The 24,851-nt window shown below is 39.9% G+C and overlaps 2 protein-coding genes across 2 annotated transcripts in view; one reads left to right on the top strand and one right to left on the bottom strand.

Annotated features, from left to right (window-relative positions):
• Positions 1–24,851, top strand: part of GLRX2 (glutaredoxin 2) — a 375,306-nt gene that overhangs the window by 315,070 nt on the left and 35,385 nt on the right. The window lies entirely within an intron of this gene.
• CDC73 (cell division cycle 73) overlaps positions 1–24,851 on the bottom strand; it is a 122,975-nt gene that overhangs the window by 70,883 nt on the left and 27,241 nt on the right. Inside the window, exons 8-10 of the mRNA XM_069789344.1 lie at positions 17,408–17,506; positions 16,054–16,132; positions 5,124–5,188 (exon numbers count right to left, since the gene is read on the bottom strand). Coding sequence (XP_069645445.1) covers positions 5,124–5,188; positions 16,054–16,132; positions 17,408–17,506 — 243 coding nt within the window. The remainder of the gene's footprint in view (positions 1–5,123; positions 5,189–16,053; positions 16,133–17,407; positions 17,507–24,851) is intronic.

Genomic DNA, 24,851 nt, shown 5'->3' with positions numbered 1-24,851 from the left:
CCAAAACATCAATTCAGGAAAATGGAAGGTGCCACATATTAAAAAGGGTTTTCTGAGGAACATGTCCTGTTATAAACAATTCCATGTCCAGAATAATGAAATCATGCCTTCACAATAAAAACTCATTAAATAAATCAGTTCTTCCTAAGAGAAAGTAAGTGTGCCAATTAAGCAAAAACCCTGTTACAGGGAAGAACTGCCAGCAGCACAAGTTATTTTAGCTGACATTACTTCAGAAAAAGCCCACCATTCACCATCTGTTCTGGCACAAATTTTGAATGCTAAGAAAGTTTCCAACATCACTGAGGAAAAGAAAGCAGTCAAGTCGCAGAAGTTTTTGTTTTGCTGTTAAAAAGAACAAGCATCTAGGACAACTCACATTTCAGCAAGAACAAACACAAAACAGAAATTTTGCACATTTCATAAAAATCATTACAGAGGATTAGAATAAGGCAGAGTGCAAGTGGAAGACATGTAGGGACTATAACACAAAACAACTAAAAGCTTCTTACAAATTTTACATGAGAAGCAGGTAGGCACCTCCAGACAGTGGGTCACTGTTTACACTCCAGGTAATAAGCATACGTCTACAAAGGTTTTTTCCAGTTGCTAACACGATCAAAACTTTTGGAAGCTAATGGCTCCATCAACCTTTTAATAAGAGAACACTATTCATCAAAACCTGTTTCATTCAGACAATGAAAATAAGGGACAATGTATGAAAAGGAAGCCAAAGGAATCAAGGCAATACAGAGAGAACAAAAGTCGGGGTAGATAGTATTACCAATAATATTAAACACTCAAATGAACCACCACAGTAGGATAAACAATCTCTTCTAACATGCAACTCATAACCAAAGTGGAAACTAGAGCAAAAATAAGAAGATATGAAAAAGTGATAAAGAACCAAGATAAAGTAAAACACATGATTCATCCATCTCATGGCAATATTTATAAATTCAGAAGGAGTAAGAAATTCTTAATGCCTTTCTACAAACCATCGGTGAGATCTCACTTAGAAGAATCCATGAAATTTTACTTCTCCATGCTCAAAAAAAAAAAAGATTAATTCTAACTGGAATAGCTAGAGAAGGAAAACTCACTTGGGAATTGAAAGCTTATTTCGCAGTATGACTTGTTTAGCCAAGCAAAACAAGAAGTTTTAAAAGAATGACTGATTATAAATATATTAATGGAAACAAACACCATAGAAGAAACAGGAGCTACCAGAGTCAAGGAGAACAGCATAAAAACGAACCTTTCAAATTTCACCATTCGTCTGGAAATCAGAGGTCTGAAGTTTGAAGACAGCATCTAACAAAAAGCTACCTAACACTTCAATTCTTCTGAAATGTTTGATGAGTTCACAAAAATGGATAGCAATACGATGAGGACAGCAGATGACATCATGTAGGTAGCATGCAATTCCAATGCTATCCTCCATATTCCTATGATTTAGCCAATGAGTATAATGTACTTTTTCATTGAAACTCTAGGGGAAAAACATTACTTTCCCATTTCCTCCCTAGTTTTGTCTAGCATAAAAAATAGGAACAAACCACAAAAAAACCTGAGTAAAAACATAATATGAAATTTGCTAACTAGTAGAAGATAAAGTATTCTATACAAACCAGAAATCTGAAGACTGTGGGTTAGAAATATGTGGTACACCACTGTGACAAAGTTTAGACAAAACAGATTAACATTTCTGTGTCACATAATAACAGATTTATTTCCCCGCCATCTTAAAAAAAATCAGTATGTTATCACAATTTATGAATGAGCTAAACATTCGGGCATCTTTTCAATAATCTGAAAAAATAAGGCTCAAAAAATCCCTTACAAGTTTTTCTTAGAAAAACACCAAATGACAGATGGAATTTTAATATTTCGCATGACATCAGATGATGCTTGATATACAGTCATGCAATACTTCTTAAATACTTATTTCAAAAAACTCTAGTTTATGTTAGAAAAAGATCTACTAGCAATTATCCAATAACCGCAGTGTCTGTCACTGAGGTTTGGGTAGCCACAGTGCTCATCACCAGGGCTGGAGGGGTCATGGTGCCTGTCGCCAAGGTCTGGGTGGCTGTAATGCTTGTCACCGGGGCTGGAGGGGCCATGGCGCCCATTGCCGAGGTTTGTGTGACCACAGTGCTCATCATTTTGTTGTTAGGTCCAGAGACCTTCTCTTCCCCTTGAGGGTACTGAGTGGTGTCGAACAGGGCTCGATAGGCATGGGCCAGGCCCCAGCAGGTTGCAGTGATTTGTATCTCTCTGGAGCTGCCGGGGTGACAGCATACCTTTTCCAAATATTTCACTAGTTCTTCTGGATTCTGCACTTGTTCAGGGGTGCATTTCCAAAACACTGGAGGTGCCCACTTTTCTAGGTGCTTGCCCATACGACCTCACACACCCTGCCACTCATAATTATCCAGCCTCAGGGCAGATCTCTGGGTGATCTGATTAAACAGTTGTTTAACCTTAAACGAGAGCTGAACCACATTCAGGACCATGCTAATTCCTAGCAGTAGGGCTAGGACCGTGCTGGTCTCAACATCCCAAGAGTATTCAAATTTTTCAAAATTCTCAAACTCCATTGTAGTTGGACTGAAGGAGAAAGGAGAGGGGAAGAAAGGTACCCCACCCATAGACTGGTTTTCCAAGGAGGAAAGGTAAATGGTATAATTATTAATAGTTTCCCACAGATGGCTTCCGCAGTATAAAGGTGACAATGCTGAGTGCAAATACCGGATTAATCCCACAGCCGATGACTTTATCATACCATAAACCAGTGTTATACAATACATCAAAGCGAAAACCTTAATCCACCTCCCACGGATGATAAGCAGCAGAAGAGGAACCACGTACAGCAAGCGAGGTGATACATAACAGAACTTTAAAAACCAGAGCAACTACTCTAAGAACACATAAATCAACATAATGACCAGCGACTATTAGACCAATATAATGAATGCTTATAACAAATTTATTTTAACAAGCTCTGGTCAGGTTTGTCATTATCTCAACCCTTCGTGCCCCACGTTGGGCGCCAAAATGGACTGTTGTGGTTTAACTCCAGCCAGCAACTAAGCACCACGCAGCCGCTCACTCACTTCCCCCCCATCCAGTGGGATGGGGGAGAAAATCGGGAAAAGAAGTAAAACTCATGGGTTGAGATAAGAACAGTTTAATACAACAGAAAAGAAGAAAGTAATAACGATAACACTAATGAAATGACAACAGCAATAATAAAAGGATTGGAATTTACAAATGATGCACAGGGCAATTGCAACCGACACCCAGCTAGTCCCCAAGTGGCAATCCCCCGCCCCCAGCCCCCAGTTCCTATATTACATGGGACGTCACATGGTATGGAATACCCCGTTGTCCAGTTTGGGTCAGCTGCCCTGGCTGTGTCCTGTGTCAACTTCTTGTGCCCCTCCAGCTTTCTCGCTGGCTGGGCATGAGAAGCTGAAAAAGCCTTGACTCTAGTCTAAACACTACTTAGCAACAACTGAAACCATCAGTGTTATCAACATTGTTCGCATACTGAACTTAAAACATAGCACTGTACCAGCTACTAGCAAGACAGTTAACTCTATCCCAGCTGAAACCAGGACACAGTTATATTTTCTTTCTTAATGCAAGAAATCAGAAAGGACAGTTTAATAACTACCTCAAAATTCGAGGTAGTATACTGAATACATGAGCAAGGATTCCTAGAATTAAAAACTTTATCTCTTTAATGAACTTAAAAAAATATGTAATTTTTAGAGTTACTGCGCATCCCTTCACTTTTACAGTTTTTATACTGACACACGTAAAACACCTCAACATTTCTACTTTACTTTAATCTTCCCTTTTTTTTTCCCCCGTTCTTTTTTTCTTTTTCCTCCCCACAGGGCAATTAAGACAAAGCTTATTTACTAAGTCATTTACTAAGTCATTTCAAGTCACTACCACTTGAAACAGATAAATTATACCATAGAAACCTGGGTTTAGTATAACAACACTACTGCTTGATCCCTCATAAAGCAGGCCTAAATTCATGCAAGGTTCAAGAACAAATCTTTGGACATAATGGGTTATTTTCTTCCTTCACCTAATCAATTCCTGAATTAATCTAGAAACAGCACTGTTTAGCACTAAGTAGATTCATTCTTTAAAATATTCTACCTGTCTTTTTTTTTTTTTTTTTTTTTTTTTTTTTTAAGTATTTGAAGTCCAGAGAAGATTGGGAATGAAAGACTTGGGCAAGAACTTTCATCAAACAAGAAAAAGCTCTGAACGTTATTAAGAAATTTACATTTAAGATACTATTTTATGTTCAAATTAGGAGTGCAAAGTGGAAGTAGTACATGGATTTAAGAGAGTGTTTAGTGCTGTCTATTCATCAGATTTATATAGGTATGCAGATGGCAAAAACCTTGATGAGGGCTCTACGTTAGTTTTGTAGCATCTGTCCTACTTACCAGCAGATCAAAACAGCATTTGTTTGACAGCATTCAACCCACTTCCACAAAAGCAGAGAAACATTGGCCAGAAAAAGGAAGTCTGTTTGAGGGTCTCTCTCTCATTTGCATACATAGCAATTCCCACTGACAGAATTATAAAGTCATACAAAAGAAGCTCATCTCACTATGAGCTTCAACAGTTATGCAGAGGTCAAATTCTTCCACCACTGAACAAGTTTATGATTATTAAATGCAGAGTAGTAAACAGAGCAATACTCCAAAACCTTAGTTTTATTACTTCAGTTCTGAGAGTATAGTTTTATCACTTATGATTATGAAAGATGTCCTTCACAGACATACGTAAGGCTAGCAAAAATCTGGGTATCTTAGTAGACTCAAGCACAAAAAGGCTGCACCTCCACAAGAACAACCTGCCAGCAAAGCCTCCCCAGCACACCTTTTTACTGCAGACAAATCCCTTAAGGAAAGATCTCTAAAATGTGCAGACCAAATCAAAACATTTTTATCTTTTCACAGAGAAGAATTTTCATCAATTCTGTTAGTCAACCAAAGTGACCTTCTAGAGCCTAGGCCAGGCTGACATATATATATGTAAAGTATCATTTCTAGAAAACATATTTAAAGAAAAGGCTTTTAGCTTACCGTTACAGACTTCAGAGTCATTCCATGATAGGTGCCCATGGTATCAATTTTAAAGCCTTCCGTTTCTGCAATGGACAAAAGGCTCTTGTAAATCATTATGGACAGAGGGATGTCATGTCTAAATAGACAACGTTGGAAATACCTTTGAAATTATTTTTGCAAAGAACGCATCTTGCTATTGGTAGTGGTTTAGGTTCTGTTCACAATACAAAGCCTGGTTAGTAATTAGGAAATCTGTATTTTCTTTAGACAGATGTTCATTTGGTATTTCTGATTTCTGTAACCAGAGTAGGCTTTTCCTGCTGTACGGAATCATTCAAACCACTCCAGAGAAAGGATATAAATTTAAATCTTTGTGATAATACGTTACAACATGCAGGTAGTCTCAGAAATTCTCTTCACTACAATATGGAGAGGTGCCTCATATTCCCAGAGTGCATTATAACGCAACATATTCAACTTGTATTAATGGAAAAATACACGTAATAAGAAATGCTGACTATAAAACCTTGGCCACTTAACAAGATAAATTCACTTCTGGAGTGCAAAAGAGCAACAATGTCATTGTCATATGATACAGGGGATAGAATCTGCATAAATTCACACTACCAGAGTAAAGGTGATAAAAAGGGCTGGTTTGGGTTTGGTTGGTTGGGGTTTTTTTTTAGTGGTTTTAATCAGACTGAATTCATGCTGAGTAAGTGCCAGAAGCCTGCAAGTGCTCAGCGATTAAACCTGCTTCCACTAGCCTATTTGCTTTTGAATACTCCTTCTCTGTCGTCCTATTCTCAGCTGTCTAAGACCAAAGTCAGCTCCTGAATACTGCCACCAGGATTTGCAAGAAAACCTTTTTCCTTTTGTATATTCCCTAGCCTCATACATCTACGGTCAACTGACCCCATCAACCAACCACCCAATTAATTCATACTTAAAATGGCATGATAATCAGCAGTTAAACCATGATAAGTAAGCATTTGTCTACACCTAAGCAACTTTCAGGCTATTTCAGCTAGACTTGGTTAAAGGTAACTGATACTGTACAGAAACAGCTCTTTGGAATTGGAAGATTTTTGCCATTTATTACACCACCTTCATATAGTGCATCAGCACAAAAACTTAATAGACCAAAAATAATGCAGAATCAAAGTAATGCTCACACCTGAACCTACAAAAACTCCAAGAAAAATATTATATTTTCAAGACTGTTAAAGCTTCTTACTCTTATCATAAGTAAATTAACTTAAATTGAAACCCAGACAACCTTGAAAACAATGCAGATGCTCTGGGAAGCATCTGTGGTTGCTCATCCTTTCTTCCTTAGATGCGGAAGATTATCAGACACTTGTAGGAAATGAGGCAGAAAAGTATCCCAGATTTAATAACTCTCCAGTGCCTGGAAAAGATACACAAGAGTTGAAAACTGATCATACTACTCTCACCAGAGAGATAGGTAGCTACTTTCTGAACACCGTTTTTGGCTTTACTTTTCCCCCCTTGTCCCCTTGATTATGCTACCACACCTACCATCAACTACCAAGTGGAGAGGCCTAGTGTTACTGACCACGTTTTGTTTTACACAAAGCCACCTCAGTTCCAGCCCTTCTTCATCTTGGCTTCTCAAGGCCATCCCTCTCCTTCTGCTGGACTGAGCATTTCTGAACTACACGGAGTTGATTCTGAGAATGCAAAATGCAGGTACATGAATGGAGACTCGGTTTGGTCTTGGAAGAGACGTGAATGCAGTCTTTTCTACTAAAAGAAGAAAAAGAAGCCTAGCTTCCCTTTATAAATTGATACTGCCATACCACCTTTCCCCCCAACCCAAAGATGTAATCATGCATTAGTCAGCTCAGGGTTCATACAGCTGAACTCAAGTTAAAGATGGTAAAGTTGCATCCAACCAACACTTCCATGGATAACAGTTTTTGCTGTGACTATATAGGTCACTGTTTCTGGGCAAGGTGCATATTAATTTTTCAGGTGGTGCCTGGAGCCTTGCAGAATACTTGATAGAGATCGCCTAAATTGAAGACATGCTTTTGCTGACCTGAAGTGACATAAATCAGAGACATATAATCTAGGCTGACAGTTGTTTGCGATTTTCAGAAGGTTACCAACAGAGGAACCTTTCCCCTTCCCAGACTGACCTATTATGGGTTCCTCTTGCCTATGACATGGAGAATTTCCAAGTACTTCAACCAGATGTTCCTCCCAAACTCCAAAGAATACAGATACCCCTTAACAAGGCCAGCAAAGCAACACCCCCCATTGTACCTGGCCTGCCAAGGTTTCTTTCCTCCCAGCACAAATCATGGTTCTAGAATTAGTTCTACGTGTTACATGTTTGTTCCCCATTTCATTTCTTTCTTTCCACTGGACTCTTTTTCTACTTTTTCCTCTAGTAAAACTTTGCATTCCTTCTCAATTAATTAAAAAACCCTAAACCAAGTCTCCATCAGCATTGCAAATGGAATAAAGGCCCACAGAGCTAGCAGCACAGTTAGAAAGTAAATCAAAGGGGAGAGAGGCACCTGGCAGGGAAAAAGCCTCTGCTTAACCACCAGTGGTTTCATCTTTTGCAAAAATCTCCCCAAGTCTCAAATCTGTCCTGGTTCATTTAATAAGCCACAAAAGCCTCTAACCAGAGCTCTGGCTCTTACCAGCTTCCTGCTCCCAGCCTTGTGCTGACCCTTCCTCCAAGCAGGAGGAGCAAACAAGTAGGATCCTAAAAAGCCACCTGTTGCCTCAAGCATTAGAGTGGGCACTCTTGCCTGCTGAACATCTTCAGCAGCTACTTAGGCCTTCCAATGCTATTTAACAGCTACTCAGGTAGTAAATAAAACAGTTCCGGTAATCTCTAAATAATGGCATAGTACTTTTCCTTATGAATGTAAATCTAAGAGATGCTAAATAGTCAAAGTAGAACATAGGTACCCACTTACATTCCTGCAAACAGTTACTGCAGCCACTACAAGGTCTACTGCAGACCCCGGGAGCTGCTACCTGCTGGTAGGGTGGGACAAGTAGAAGAAACCACTTCCAAAACTGCCCACCAGCTCTCAAATTTCCTGCCTCAAACTGTCAAGCAACCAGTGAATGACAGTTAAGCATTGCCAGCTTCCAGATAACTGCAGCAACCCTCCTGTAACTGGTAACCGCACGGACACTCTTTTCTCAGAATATAGCTTTTTTGACCTGATCCTCTCACATTTCCCATGTGATACTCTACCAGTCAGCCACTCACTTTTCTTACAGAAATAAACACTGCTACAAGCGAGAGCCCTGCCACTTGCACTTTTGTGCCTTTTTATAAGGTCTCAACAGTTTGTACACTTGGCCACATACAGCAGTACCTTCAGCTCCTCCCACTGTATACAGGCTGTGCAAAGCAGAAAACAAATGCTTCCAAGTCGGGGACTCCACAGTTGTAGCCACATTCCCACTTCAAAAATTGCTGAGGGTGTTAGCCAGGTTAATGCAGCTGGTTGTAAAAGACATTCAAGGACCAGGCTAGAAAGCAGAGATGCACTTCTCTCAGAGCATTCTCTGAGGGCAGTGGCTGACCCTGAGGCAGCTGCTCAAAAGCAGACCTGGGATACAAGAGGAACCACAGGCCACAGTAAAGAGAAGCAGAATACAGAGCAACCTGGAGCACCAGGGGACATGCTCCCAGCATACATCAGCATAAATGCTGTACCATACCCTCTGACTAAACATGCAAAAGCAATATGTTTCTCCCCTCCCTCCCAAACCAGCTCGAACCTGTGCTGCTGAGTCATGCACCAGCACAGAGATAAATATTGATGCCTGGTCAAGATACAGTTTGCAACTCCAGTTTCAAAATCACAGTTTCACTGATGATAATAGAGGAAGCAGTTAAAATTACAAGCCATCTACTAAGAAAAGGGCGTTTAAGAAGAAAAGAGCCCTTTAAATAAAAGTATGGTGATGGCAAGACTTTGGACCCTTATTTTTAAACTTGGAATTAGATGCAGAACAACTGTTAAAAAAACCACCACTTGCTTGAGTCTTCGATATACCAGGATTTTTCAATAAAATTAAACAAAGTTATCATACACGTTTCCCTTGGGCAAAAAGCAGTCCATATTAAATACTTTAAACACAGGTCTAACATTAAGTAAAGAATGCAAGCAAAGTCCAACATTAATGTATTGCAATGAACTGTATTGCAACTTTTTCTGTTTTCCAAATATAATCAGTTTTATAAACATATAAGCTTTGTTAAAAAACACAGACATCAACAAACACCTTAAAAACTACTTCTTGAGAGACTAAACGCAATACCTAGTACTGAATAACCAATTCTAATGCTTCAGAAACATAAAATACCATCCAGTTAACATTAAGACTATCTTTTCTTCTCCATTCATTGCACGTCTTACAATCACGATTTCACACTGCAATGACCCAAAGACTGTCAAAAGAATCATACACTTTTCCAGTGTGGTTCATCACTAGTTACCTTTCTAGCATCACCATGAATCAGAGTGCCCTCTCTCATTTAAAAGAATTAAGACCTGGAAATGAAAATACGCACCCTAACGCATCAGCTTATTGGACTGATTATATTCTCCATCACCATTTGGGCATATGCTCCATTTCCTTGCATATAAATATTAATGTTCAAATTGCCTTCCATTTGCTTAAAGCCCACTGCCCTACATCCGTTTAGGTCACTCTGCATTTTGATTCTGCACCTGCTGCAGTTCTAGCCATCCAATCCAGGTGCAAACTTGAGCACTGATACATTACCAAAAGAATAATAGCTTTAAAAAGACTCAAATTAACCTGAATTTCTGGAAGGAATTCCAGGCAAACAAAAACAGAACAAAGGAGCATGTCTCTGAAACACTGAAGAGCTCAAGTTAAAGACTTCCTTTGAATTGTGGATGAATAAGATTGAATAACCACTTCTTTTTTCAGCTGTATACTCTTCAAACCCCAGATAGCAACAGCTCTGCAGACAGCCTGGAAATGATTCACTATCCCACTTCACACCCATGGTAATTAAATCACTGACACCAAATTTCATTCTACATTTACTGAACACTCCTTTTCAGTACTACACCATAACAAGTTAAAAGTTTCACACCTAAATTTCCAAGCTACACTAATTAGTTTACAAAATTCTCTGCACAGTTCATATGTAACAGTTCAGTAAGAATCTTACAAGTAATTAGCACAAAGTTCTTCAAAGTTTCTCACAGTACTAATAAAAAAAATTACAGTATGAATCTGTGTATTTTCTAGCACTGAAGTGAATGCACAGCACTGAAAATTATCAAACTACTTGGTCACACCAAGCCAGAAGATAGAGATAGACCACAATCTCTTTCCAAATGTAAATCTCTCACACATATTCTCTGCTAGAAAAAAAAAGCAGAATCCTATAACCTTAAAAATGAACAAAATAAATAAAAGTCTAACAAGGCAGTCAAGTTTCAGAACTGTGGATCTCCTGCTACCAGTTCTCATATTCTCCTTGTGTAAATAGAAATCACACAATTTAAAAGAAAGTACTTATAATGAGAGATAGTTTATAAAGAAACTTTCTTAACGATGCATAGGACAGAAAAAAAAAAATTATGGTCCAGAGTTACCTCAAGCTTAAAAACTTCATAGTCCCCTGTTGCCTAGGCTTAACACAACTGATTGAAAGCTAGGCGTACTGCTGAAAAACTACAGCTATGTTTGAAAATCCCATATGATTACAAGAATAATTCAAACATAAAATGACAATAGCAGGAAGTCAACGGCAAGCTTTCCTGAAGGAAACACTTGGATGTGGTAAACAATAGTCTTTTCACCATCATGGACTGCAATCACACAGCTGTACAGCAAGAGCCTTTCCAATTTACACTAAATAGAAGTAAAAGTTGTTGGGTTTTTTTAATAACAATTGGCTTCTGCTGTGTTGAAACCTTGACAACAACAATAGCAGGCAAACAAGAACAATGGTCCTGGAACACACCTTAAAGACCTAACACTTGGAGCAGCACAGAGAAACTTTGCTTTGTCATCTGAGAGATGCACTCAATGGGTCACAATAATCTTAAATCTTCAAGATTATCATCCCAGAACTATTTCACACGCTGAAATTACCGAAGAAACAAGCATGTGAAAAGGAGGATCTCGGGTAAAGCCACTCAAGAAACTGGGGAAAAAACAAGGTATAGCATCCAAAACAGTTTAGTACCTAGAATGTCCTATAGAACCAAACACATCAGCTCAAAGTTTTGGTATACCACAGGCTGTACTGCAAACCATATACATCAATAAATATGTTTGTATATATCAAACACTGAGGCACACAGGAGAGGACATGAGATACCTTCCTAGGCGTCAAATGACATTTGGGCACAGGATTTTTTAAAAATCCTAAAAAGGATTTAAAAATTATGTTGCTCAAGAAGGTACGACAGACTTAGTAGTTTGAACAAGATGGTCTGTGGCATGAATAAAATACCACTAGTAAAGATGCACATTAATAAATTACATTAATAAGTGTAAAAAAAAAATAGCTAAGTGCAGTAATATGAAGGAAAGGAATAAAACTACAAAAGAAAAATAGAGAAAGTTTAGCACAGAATGGAGCTCCATGTTGTTGAAGAGATGATACCATTACTGCCAGCATGAAGGAAACAAAACCAACAGGAAGGAAACAGCAATCAAGGCAAATAATTACAGGGAGTTCACCTCCTCACCTCAAAACTGTTTGAGCAGTTCAGCATGACAGCTGCACTGCCAAGTAACATGTTCTTCCACTGTGGAAATACCTAGAACATACGAGTCCTACTGCAAGAGACATTCTAATACATTTCCTATGGCATAATTCACAGAAATTTAAGAACCAAAGGAAAGATTTCTCTCTCCTGCCTAACCAAAGCTGCAGTAACAAAACACTCATTTGAGAGAAAGCTACCAACTACTGACTCAGGGCTGCATAAGCAGTTCTGTTGACTGCAAGTGTAACTGTTTATTTGCTCTTCAAGAATAGTACTTTACAATTACCAACTCCCTCACATTTACTATTAAAGCAATTGAAACCATTCTAGCAGCAAAGCCTGTCCCATCTGGCATGAAAATTTCATGTAAGCCAACCAGAGAGGCATCCTGATAAACCGCATCAGAAATAACAATCCATCACAAGAAGCAGAGAAGTTTGGCTGCAACTCAGCAGTTTACTTAGTAAATTTAGGAATTTTAAAACAAGATGCACGATCTGAGTTCTATAAGCTTTGAACTGTTTATGCTAAGAACAAGACTGTTAATGGAAAAATTCTGTATTAAACCACACAAATATTCAAAGAAAAAACAGTTCACCTCCATGCTGCCTAAACTTTAAATCTTCACGAATACTGTAGTATTACATGAAACTGCCGATAAACAATAAGCTGTAATCATGATGCAGCTAAGAGGGTACTACTGTGAATCCTTCCTGTAGTTTCAATACCTCTGAAGAAAGAGCAAACAGATGAGACACAAAGACAAAAGGTTAGAGACATAGCCTCTCTTGGTTTTGTTTCAATGTTCAGCCAAAATCACTAATACGCACATTGTTACACGCATCATACCATCCTCCCTTCCACATCTCTGGCCAACCACATACACAGTCATCATATAGGGTAAGATGTGGAACCCCTTCAGAGTGACACAAGTCTAAAGGGTTCAACTTCACCTCAGTTGTTATCCTCCATTACTAATAAACATGGACACAATGGTATAAAGACTGCAAGTTATTTTGAGTTTGAGGTATAATAATCATCCTTCTTTTCCTTAAGAATTCTTTCCCAAAATCCCCAGTACTGCAAGCTTTCCATAAACACATAATTCCAAATTCTTACTAGATTAACTGTAAAAAACCCAGTCTTTAAGGAACAAAAAGTGCCTTATTTTACTTTTATTGATGACTATTTCTGCTTGCAATCTCACTTGCAATCTCACTTCTGCACTATTTGGGGCCACAATTCAATTTTGAGGGCAACTAAATTAAAGATCCTTTAAGGAATGAGTTCACTTGTGATATGGTTGCAAGTGATACACATAGTTAGTTCAGTTTTAAGCAAATCACATTACTAGTGCTAAATGGCATAGGAAAACATTAATACTTAATTATGTCTTTTATAAACTACCCACACTGTAAGTTTCAGTTAGACTAATATTTTAAAGTTATAATAGAATACCTCAGAAGATCATCTGCTGTTTTCTAAAGTTAATTTGTAGCTGAGGAAGATCTCTAATATCTCTAGGTACTCTCAAGAAATCCAGACATTAATTGCTAATTCTACGTAATTTCCATAAATGCTGTATCAATACCTTTCATAAGTCAATCTTGTATTTGAAATACATTCTTTCAAACACCTAATTTGTACTTCCAGTGCTAGCCTACACTTATCTAACTTGGTATTACACCAGTGCTATTCTTAAACCACCTATTTCTTTAAATACACCTAGAAAACTAAAATACAAAATTAACTCCATATGTGACTAAACCAAATATAATAAACTGTGTAAGTTAAGACACATAAACATGTCCTAGAAAGATGCAGATTTGTAATAACAACTACCCAGGTAGAATATGACTATTTCAGGCATTTCATAACCACATCACAAAAGAACCTTTCAACTGCAACAAGAGCTGCAGTTCAGTCCACTCCATTTCAGCACTGATGGAAACACCAAGACCACATTCTCAGAATCATATCACATAAAAATGGATTTTTCATCTTTATTAATTAAAGGCAGAAATTGCACTCTCCCCCCCCAACCCCCACCCCAGCAATCATTTAAGTCATCTTTGATTTCTGCTCAGAAATTTCTACACTAAACCAGCACTGGTGAGCTACTCAAACTTTTCTGGGTTCTTTTTCCTGCCATGCAAAACCTGTTATTTTTTATTCCCTCTTGAACCACACACATGCATTAAAGGCATAAAATATATTCACCTGTTTAGTACAGATCTTGTCTACATGGATTGCTTACTAGAACTATGTAACTTGTCACCTAGAAGGACACAGACCATTCCTTTACCTAAGTTTCTTGTTGTAAAAGAGTCCACAATGAATTAAATGCTTTGGTACAGTTGAACTGTTACACTTGTCCATTAATTTCTTTCTCCACCTTTTATTTCATATTGTTCAGGATACGTATTTAGTATTTTTAACTCTTAATAGGAAATAGTAGTAAAACTACTTGGCAAATAACATTTTAAGTCTTCAAGACTCATGTATCAGAAGCAAACTGAAGAAGTACTAGTAAAAATATTCACAGAAGGGTTGGTTTTGGTATGATTTGTATTTTTTCCCTTCCTTTCTCTCCCAAATTCCGTTGGCTGTAATTATAACAATTAATTCTTCATGGATGTTATTTGTAGACTATTTTTCAATGCTAAAAAAGCTAGCAAATATCCTGCTTCAGCTTTTTTCTCCTGCCACCCCCGTGCAATTGTCAATGAGTAGTAGTAAATAAAAACCACTGCACTGAAATAAAAGTATATTGAGGCCAGCAGGGAACAGACTTCAAGAGAATATAATAGAATATCTGACCAAATTTTCTGTAGTAAGTTTCACACACACAAAAAACCCCATAAACCTGAAGGATGTATTCACATGTAAGTGCATATCTACAAATCTTTTTTTTTTAAATAACTTCAGAGACGGCTACAATTAGATTCTAAAATTCTTGTGCATTATCCAGTATGAGGTACATGGGAAAACATAACCTTCACAAATTTCTTACAGCATGAAATTCTCCATGGTGTTATATTCTATGCTTTTCTTTCTCCAGTTACAATCAAAACCGAATATCCAATTACTACTCTAATATACTTTTGCTTACTATTTATTTATATAGCAAAAACAATCATGTCATTTCAATATAAAATTGAACACAGCTACAGTACAGCACTTCCACAAAATCTGAGAATTCACATACACTGCATATGAATGTCACTGTTTCCCTGAACAAAAATTGGTACTAACTCGGACAAAGCCAAATACTCTAAAAGACGCAAGCTGAACTGCTCAGCTAAACTTTAAAATGGCATTTAGCAGCATGTGAGTTCTTGCAGTCAGAAAAGAAAGCCCTTAGAAGCATGCATAGGAAGTTTCATTAAAGAAGAGAATCATTTTGTTTGAGAACTCGAAGGAAGTGGCAACTCTGAAGTATAACAATATTTGCCTTGCCCTCTGCAAGAAACACAAAAACATCCAATCACAATGAACACAAGACTTGCAAAATAAAACCACAAGAAGACACAAACATGAAATAGCCAGAACTTGTACTAGAGCAGAAGATAAATAAAAGCAAGGGGGACAGAAGAAAAATTTTGAGTTAGAAAAACAAATCAACACTCAAGTTCAACCTTCCACCCTGTTTTAAAATAAGCGAGAATTCTTAAATATTGTAGATTATTTCCATCTTCTCTCTAGAAAGGAGCTCATATTTAGCACTGCTGCTACCAATTTGTTTTGTAATTTAAAGAGACCTAACAAGCTAATAACATTTACTTGTAATTACTAGAAGCAACTTTCAAAGTACTTGTTGATTGTTTGAGGACAGGCAATCTATTTCATTTTATGCACCGGACAGTCATATTTGCAGTTCTACTTTTTTATTAATTGCATATGACCTTACCCAAACAAATAACTTATTCTCCCCCCACCACCAAGAAGTTCTGGTTTTAAGCTTTCAGTTTGCTTCCTGAGACATAGAAATAATTTCTAATAAATAGTATTTTTAGACTTTATTACTTAGGCACAGTTACAGCTTTTTTTTGACCTTTTCTTAGGTATGAAAAGCAACAGCACAGAAAATCCCCTAACCCGAACTATAACTCATCGGTTTCATTTCCCAGTTGTTTTGGGGTTTTTTTTTTCCCCTTTTAGAAGCAGCATTAAAATCAACTTACCCTCTTTGCCTTTGAATCTTTCCTGATCATATCTGTTGTAGGCAGCTGGAATAGGTTGCTTATTTCGTAAAGTGGGATCCTAAAACAGGTTAAGTAAGATTTGTAAAATATACTAAAAGGTATTTGATGATTTTTGAATGTCAAAGTATTATATGGAACTGCTCAAGAGTATAAAATTAGTTCGCTTTTGCAGGAGTTTCAATGCATTAGAAAACTTCTGGTACATTTCCCTTCAACAGCTACTTACAATCTTAGAGAAACAGAGTTTAGAAATACATACTGAAAGCCATGACAACAACCTGAGGCAAAACTAAAGTAGCAGTAACAATGTACATTAGCTAAAACCTGTAAGTTTTATGAAACCACTGAGTTTGTGTAGTATCTCAAGAACTAGTGGGGAGGGGTAAAAAAAAAACAACTGTCAACTGACAACTCATAATTAAGCCTTCAGCCACACACACACAAAATGTTCCTTGCCAGCCTGATTAAGCTAAAATTCTGCTAAACCTATAGAATAAAAACAACTTCAGTAGAAAAAAAGGCATTCTGGGAAAAAAAGTTTAAAAAAGCACCAATCTAGAGGCACACTAAATACCAGTTCAATCTTTTTTGTGTATGGCTTAGTTACATATTCACAACTATTCTAAATGGGACATTTGAATAGTCCCATGCACAAATTACAGAATTAAACATGAAGCAAATAATTAAATGTCAGACTTCATCTTGCTATTTAAATTTAGTTCTTTGTTAAATGCAGTAGCAACAAAACCAAATCCAAGTATGATTAAACAGCTTTTATAGCAGACTGCCACTGAGTTCAAGAATATATTAGATTTAATAGAACTCAATAGTAAACACCACAATACAAAACAAATCCTGAATAATACCTAGATAAACTTAAACAATAAAGCTCTAAGTCTGTCCTCCTGATTTGTTACAGGCAAAAGAAACCTAGTTCAAGCTGTTCCCACTCATGAGTCACATTCCAGATTCTTAAACATTTTCTACCCTGTCAGAAAAACAGCAAAACATTTTGTTTGAAATGGCAATAGTCTCATCTAATACATTTTTTGCAAAGAGATGCAGGATGTCGCTAGTGTTTGGTAGATGCAGAAGCTGGCACTAGCAATTTAATTTCTAAGTAACAAGAACATGCCAAACAAATTAAACTATTATATTCAAGCTACATTTATTGGTATTTAAAGAGTCAAGTCAAAGAGTGTCTATAAAGTTATGCTTGAAAGTTGTGCATTCATTGGAACTAAACCAAAACAAATTTTGTATTTAATAATAGCAAGACAGCCTACTGTCACTTTTGAATCTAAAGGCTGTGACACCAAAGTGCTGCTCCTACCGTTGGTGCTGTATTTGGTGCAGGTCTTTGTTCAGGTGCTCGGCCTTCTTCTCTGGCTTTTACTGATTGAAGAATTGCAAAAATATTCTTGGCAAAGTTCTGAAAAACAAATCAGATACCCATGAACCTTGCTAACTATCGGTATTTCACAAAGTAAGAACACAGGTAGAAGACACGAGTTGGTTAACATGTACTTCAAAGAAAAACAAAAGCGGTGCACCAATCTTATAAATAATGTTTTTCTAATTACTTTTCTGTGACGAGATCCAAACATAAACAGAGTTTTAAGGCCCCACTGCTACCCCCTATTCTTTAAGGCCCAAACTTGCTAAATCTAACTAGCATCATTACACCATAAGGTAAACCAAACTCTTAACAAAACGCTTGTCATCTCCTTCTCCCCTCTTGCCTACCATGCCCTTACAGTCCCTCGGGAACTCTTCATGCTGTAGCAAGAAGGAAAAACTTTTAATCAAGACTTCCAGGATGAGTCTCATCTCCAAGGCAGAGGTACATATCCACTAATGAGAGCCTGTCTGCTCCTCCTTAGCCTTTATCTTGAATTATTACTTCACTCCATTTAGCACCAAATAATTTTAAGTAGTAGAGTCTTTCATTTTAAATTGGAGGAAGCAAGTACAGAAATCACATTTGAAAATCCTTGATTCAAGAGTGATTCAGGATAATTCTAGTAACTTCATGCAGTGTTTTGTCAGATAACCAAGTCATTGAGGCACAACTGAACAAATGATATTGATCAAGGTTTTTAAAAGAAATTCCTCCTAGTAATATTAGTAGGAATGCTTTATTCTAAAAAAAAATGTAAACACAAATTAAACTTTTGAAAGGCATATGCTTATTATGTTACTACTCAATAGGTATTTTAAGCTATAAAGATATGTGGACACAATGTCTGCCACTACTGTGAATTTTCAGTAACGCTTCATCAGTAAAAGAAACCTTTTTTCAGTTAAGAAAAAAGGCTTTTCTACTGATTCAGAAGAGTATAAAGTATTCACAAAATGCCTACATTCTTCTAGAGTATTGTATACTAACACTGAAGTGATATTAATTAACATCACTCGCATTACCAAAAAAAAAGGATTAATTACAAAACAAAGACTTCTGGGATGAATTTTGTAGAAATCATTTAGAAAGCGCTGTAATACAAAGTTTCTCTAAGCTTCTTCACTTGACCTCTTTCAGCATGTTGGTCATGGTTTAACCCCAGCCAGCAACTAAGCACCACGCAGCCGCTCACTCACTCCCCCACCACCCAGTGGAATGGGGGAGAAAATCGGGATGAGAAGTAAAACTCGTAGGTTGAGATAAGAACAGTTTAATACAATGGAAAAGAAACTAATAATGATAATGATAACACTAATAAAATGACAACAGTAGTAATAAAAGGATTGGAATGTACAAATGATGCGCAGTGCAATTGCTCACCACCTGCCGACTGACACTCAATTAGTCCCCAAGAGGCAATTCCCTCCGCCGCAACTCCCCCCAGTTTCTATACTAGATGGGACGTCACATGGTATGGAATACCCCGTCGTCCAGTTTGGGTCAGCTGCCCTGGCTCTGTCCTGTGCCAACTTCTTGTGCCCCTCCAGCTTTCTCGCTGGCTGGGCAGGAGAAGCTGAAAAATCCTTGACTTTAGACTAAACACTACTGAGCAACAACTGAAAACATCAGTGTTATCAACATTCTTCACATACTAAACTCAAAACATAGCACTGTACCAGCTACTAGGAAGACAGTTAACTCTATCCCAGCTGAAACCAGGACAGTATCCACCCCTTATTCTATACCATTGACATCATGCTTAGTTCCCATACCTTCAGTTACATCCTGGTCAATCATCATCACCTTTTCCATCCCTTTGAGACATACAAGCAATGATATATATATATGTATGCACACACAGAGATATCATTCCTTTAGTTTATGGGTCGTGTTCATAAAAATGTTCGTTGAGTTCATTTAGTTTCCGACTCTGGGCTCCATCTGTCATACGGGCAGGAGGGATGGTGCAAAGTCCTCTCAGTCAGTAGAGCAGAATTGGGCTTCAGTGCAGTGTGACGACCAGGTGACATTGGACGCAGCAGGAGGATGGTGTGCACCATTGGACTGCTGCATGCTGGAGTCAGTTCTGGTTCCATCACTACTGCGCTTTGCTCAGTTTTATCACAGTTCTTTCTTGCTTGATCTAAGTGATTCTTACTATGGATATAGCATGTAAAATTTATAGTAATGATAACATACAGTAGCAGGATTATATAGCAACTAATATCATACAGTTTAATTCTGGCTATTCTCACCCAAAATCAAATCCCCCTGAGGCACACATCGGACTTGCCCATCTTTTCTCATCAACCACCAAGTGCACCCAGGCCCTTGAGCAAAAGCAATCCCACGAATGGGTTTACCTTTGCCTGAGGCAGGAGTAACCCAGACTGTTTTCCCTAACATATTTTTTATGTGCACTACAAGGACTTTATCCCCTTCTACAGTATGTAAAAATTCTGACTGGGCAGGGCAACCCCGATTGGCAGATCCTCTGATGTTGACTAACCACGTGGCTTTTGCTAAATGTGTATCCCAATGTTTGAAAGTTCACCCCCCCATTGCTCTCAATGTAGTCTTTAACAGTCTATTGTATCGCTCAATTTTCCCAGAGGCTGGTGCATGATAGGGGATACGATACACCCCCTCAATGCCATGCTCTTTGGCCCAGATGTCTATGAGGTTGTTTTGGAAATGAGTCCCATTGCCTGACTCAATTCTTTCTGGGGTGCCATGTCGCCACAAGACCTGCTTCTCAAGGCCCAGGATAGTGTTCAAGGCAGTGGCATGGGGCACAGAATATGTTTCCAGCCATCCGGTGGTTGCTTCCACCATTGTAAGCACATAGCGCTTGCCTCGGCGAGTTTGTGGGAGTGTGATATAGTCAATCTGCCAGGCTTCCCCATATTTATATTTCAGCCATCGCCCTCCATAGCACAGGGGCTTTAACCGCTTGGCTTGCTTAATTGCAGCACATGGTTCACATTCATGGATAACCTGTGTGATAGTGTCCATGGTCAGGTCCACTCCTTCATCTCAAGCCCATCTATATGTTGCATCTCTTCCCTGATGGCCTGAAGTATCATGGGCCCACTGAGCCATAAATAGTTCACCCGAGCCACTTCAATCTTGGCAGCCTGATCCACCTGTTGGTTGTTTCGATGTTCTTCAGTGGCCTGACCCTTGGGTACATGACCATCTACATGACATACTTTTACAACCAGATGCTCTAGCCAGGACGCAATATCTTGCCACAGTGCGGCAGCCCAAATGGGTTTACCTCTGTGCTGCCAGTTGCCCTTCTTCCATTGCTGTAGCCACTCCCACAGGGCATTTGCCACCTTCCATGAGTCAGTATAGAGATAGAGCACTGGCCACTTTTCTCTTTCAGCAATGTCTAACACTAACTGGATGGCTTTCACCTCTGCAAACTGACTCGATTCACCTTCTCCTTCAGCAGCTTCTGTGACTTATCATGTAGGACTCCATACAGCAACTTTCCACCTCCGATGCTTTCCCACAATGCAACAGGATCTGTCAGTGAACAGGGCATATGGCCTCATTTTCTGGCAGTTTATTAAACAGCGGGGCTTCTTCAGCACGTGCCACCTCCTCCTCTGGCAACATTCCAAAATCTTTGCCTTCTGGCCAGTCAGTGATCACTTCTAAAATTCCTGGGAGACTGGGGTTTCCTATGCAAGCCTGTTGTGTGATCAGTGTGACCCACTTACTCCTCGTGGCATCAGCTGCATGATATCAGTCGCGTGATGTGTAGAGGAGACCCTCCCTTTGAACATCCAGCCCAGCACTGGCAGTCAGGGTGCTAAGAAGAGCTGTGTTTCAGTACCAACCACTTCTGAAGCGGCTCGAACTCCTTCATATGCTGCCAATATCTCTTTTTCAGCTGGAGTATAGCGAGCCTCGGATCCTCGATATCCTCGACTCCAAAACCCCAGGGGTTGGCCTCAGGTCTCCCCAGGTGCTTTCTGCCAGAGGCTCCAGGTAGGGCCATTCTCCCCGGCTGCAGTGTAGAGCACATTTTTAACATCTGGTCCTGTCCGGACTAGTCCAAGGGCTACTGCATGAACAATCTCCCGTTATTTGTTCAAAGGCTTGTTGTTGCTCAGGGCCCCATTTAAAATCATTCTTCTTCCGGGTCACTTGCTAGAGAGGGCTTACAATCAGACTGTAATTTGGAATATGCATTCTCCAAAAACCCACGACACCTAAGGAGGCCTGTGTTTCCTTTTTATTAGTTGGTGGAGACATAGCTGCTATTTTGTTGATCATGTCCATTGGGATCTGACGACGTACATCTTGCCATTTTATTCCCAAAAACTGGATCTCCTGCGCAGGTCCCTTGACCTTACTTTCTTTTATGGAAAACCAGCCTTCAGAAGGATTTGGATTATTTTCTTCCCTTTCTCAAAGACTTCTTCTGCCATGTTGCCCCATACGATGATGTCATCAATGTATTGCAGGTGTTCTGGAGCTTCACCTTTCTCCAGTGCAGTCTGGATTAGTCCATGGCAAATGGTGGGGCTATGTTTCCACCCCTGGGGCAATCAATTCCAAGTGTACTGGACGCCCCTCCAAGTGAAGGCAAACTGTGGATGACACTCTGCTGCCAGAGGGATTGAGAAAAACACATTAGCAATGTCAATTCTGGCATACCACTTGGCTGCCTTTGACTCTAGTTCGTATTGAAGTTCTAGCATATCTGGAACGGCAGCACTCAGCGGTGGCGTAACTTCATTCAGGCCGCGATAGTCAACTGTTAGTCTCCACTCCCCATTAGACTTTTGCACTGGCCATATGGGACTATTAAAGGGTGAGCGAGTTTTGCTGATCTCTCCTTGGCTCTCCAGTTGGCGAATCAACTGGTGGATGGGAATCAGAGAGTCTCAGTTGGTGCAATATTGCCGCTGGTGCACCGTTGTAGCAATTGGCACTTGTTGTTCTTCAACCCTCAGAAACCCCACAATCGAAGGGTCTTGAGAGAGACCAGGCAGGGTAGACAGCTGTTCAGTGCCCTCCTTCTCCAAGGCAGCTATACCAAAAGCCCATCGATACCCCTTTGGGACCTTAAAATACCCTCTCCTGAGATAGTTTATGCCAAGGATACGCAGAGCCTCTGGACCAGTCACAATGGGGTGTTTCTGCCATTCATTCCCAGTTAGGCTTACTTCAGCTTCCAATACAGTTAACTCTTGGGATCCCCCTGTCACACCAGAAATACAAATGGGTTCTGCCCCTTTATAACTTGATGGCATTAGAGTGCACTGTGCGCCGGTGTCTACTAGAGCCTTATACTCCTGTGGGTCTAACGTGCCAGGCCATCGAATCCACACAGTCCAATAGACCCGGTTACCCCTTTCCTCGACCTGGCTTGAGGCAGGGCCCCTCTAATTCTGGTCAGAGTATTCAGTACTCGCTTCTCGTAAAATTGGCTCAGAATTCCCTTCAAGAGGATCAGAAATAAGATCAGCCCTTCTACTGTGTTTGGAAACTGGAGCGGCATTTTTCCTGGTAGAATCCCCTTTTGTGGTGGTTTTTCCTCGCAGCTCATGTACCCGCGCATTTAGGACCGAGGTGGGTTTTCCATCCCATTTCCTCATGTCTTCTCCATGATCACATAGGTAAAACTACAGGGCACCTCGTGGTGTGTACCTTCTGTATTCTCTCTCTTGGGCAGAGGAGCGCTCACTCCTAATAGCTGAGACATTGGTCCTTACAGGTGGGGAATAGGACATATCCTCTTTAAATTGCTGGAAATCCTGGGACAGCTTCTCCACAGCCAAAATGCAGGCTTGTAGGGAGGAGGAAAGATTTTCTTCGTATTGACGGAGTTGGCGAGCCTCTTCATCCACTGTCGGCGCCTCTTCATCCTTCCAGGTCATTATTGCCAGTGAGTTGGCATAGGATGATGGCGCGCTCTGTACAAACTTCCGCCACATGGGTCGTGTGCATTGGACTTCGTCTGGATCTTTGGGTAATTGTGGGTTGTCCAGGTCATGATGAATCGTCTCTAGCACAGCTAATTCCCTCAGACGTTGGATACCTTTTTCCATGGTGGTCCACTTGCTTGATTGACATATAACATCTTCCTTAAAGGGGTACCTTTCCTTCACACTTGACAGGAGTCACCTCCAGAGGCTGATGGCTCGTGTCCCTTTTCCAATTGCCTTGTCAATGCCACCTTCCCTGGCAAGCAATCCCAGCTGCTTGGCTTCCCTACCTTCTAATTCCAAGCTATTAGCCCCATTGTCCCAGAATCGGAGGAGCCAGGTGATAATATGCTCACCTATACGGCGGCCAAAATCTTTTTTGCATATCCCGCAGCTCACTCAAGGATAGGGATCATGTTATTACCTCTGGTTCTGCCTCTTCCTCTGGTTCCTCTGATGACCCTGGCTCATCTTCCTCCTTCGCTAAGTGAACTGATTTTTTTGTATATTTCTTCTTCTGTACGGGGGCAACTGATACTGGTGCAGGTTGGTCTGCTGGTTCAGTTGCAGTACCGCTTGCCAGGTTTTGGATAACCGCAGTGTCTGTCACCAGGGTTTAGGTAGCCGCAATGCTCATCACCAGGGCTGGAGGGGTCACGGTGCCTGTCGCCAAGGTCTGGGTGGCTGTAATGCTTGTCACCGGGGCTGGAGGGGCCATGGCGCCCATTGCCGAGGTTTGTGTGACCACAGTGCTCATCATTTTGTTGTTAGGTCCAGAGACCTTCTCTTCCCCTTGAGGGTACTGAGTGGTGTCGAACAGGGCTCGATAGGCATGGGCCAGGCCCCAGCAGGTTGCAGTGATTTGTATCTCTCTGGAGCTGCCGGGGTGACAGCATACCTTTTCCAAATATTTCACTAGTTCTTCTGGATTCTGCACTTGTTCAGGGGTGCATTTCCAAAACACTGGAGGTGCCCACTTTTCTAGGTGCTTGCCCATACGACCTCACACACCCTGCCACTCATAATTATCCAGCCTCAGGGCAGACCTCTGGGTGATCTGATTAAACAGTTGTTTAACCTTAAACGAGAGCTGAACCACATTCAGGACCATGCTAATTCCTAGCAGTAGGGCTAGGACCGTGCTGGTCTCAACATCCCAAGAGTATTCAAATTTTTCAAAATTCTCAAACTCCATTGTAGTTGGACTGAAGGAGAAAGGAGAGGGGAAGAAAGGTACCCCACCCATAGACTGGTTTTCCAAGGAGGAAAGGTAAATGGTATAATTATTAATAGTTTCCCACAGATGGCTTCCGCAGTATAAAGGTGACAATGCTGAGTGCAAATACCGGATTAATCCCACAGCCGATGACTTTATCATACCATAAACCAGTGTTATACAATACATCAAAGCGAAAACCTTAATCCAC

This window comes from Haliaeetus albicilla, chromosome 8 (genome assembly GCF_947461875.1).
Source record: "Haliaeetus albicilla chromosome 8, bHalAlb1.1, whole genome shotgun sequence".
Taxonomy (NCBI): domain Eukaryota; kingdom Metazoa; phylum Chordata; class Aves; order Accipitriformes; family Accipitridae; genus Haliaeetus; species Haliaeetus albicilla.
This window is presented reverse-complemented; position numbering and strand designations above follow the sequence as displayed.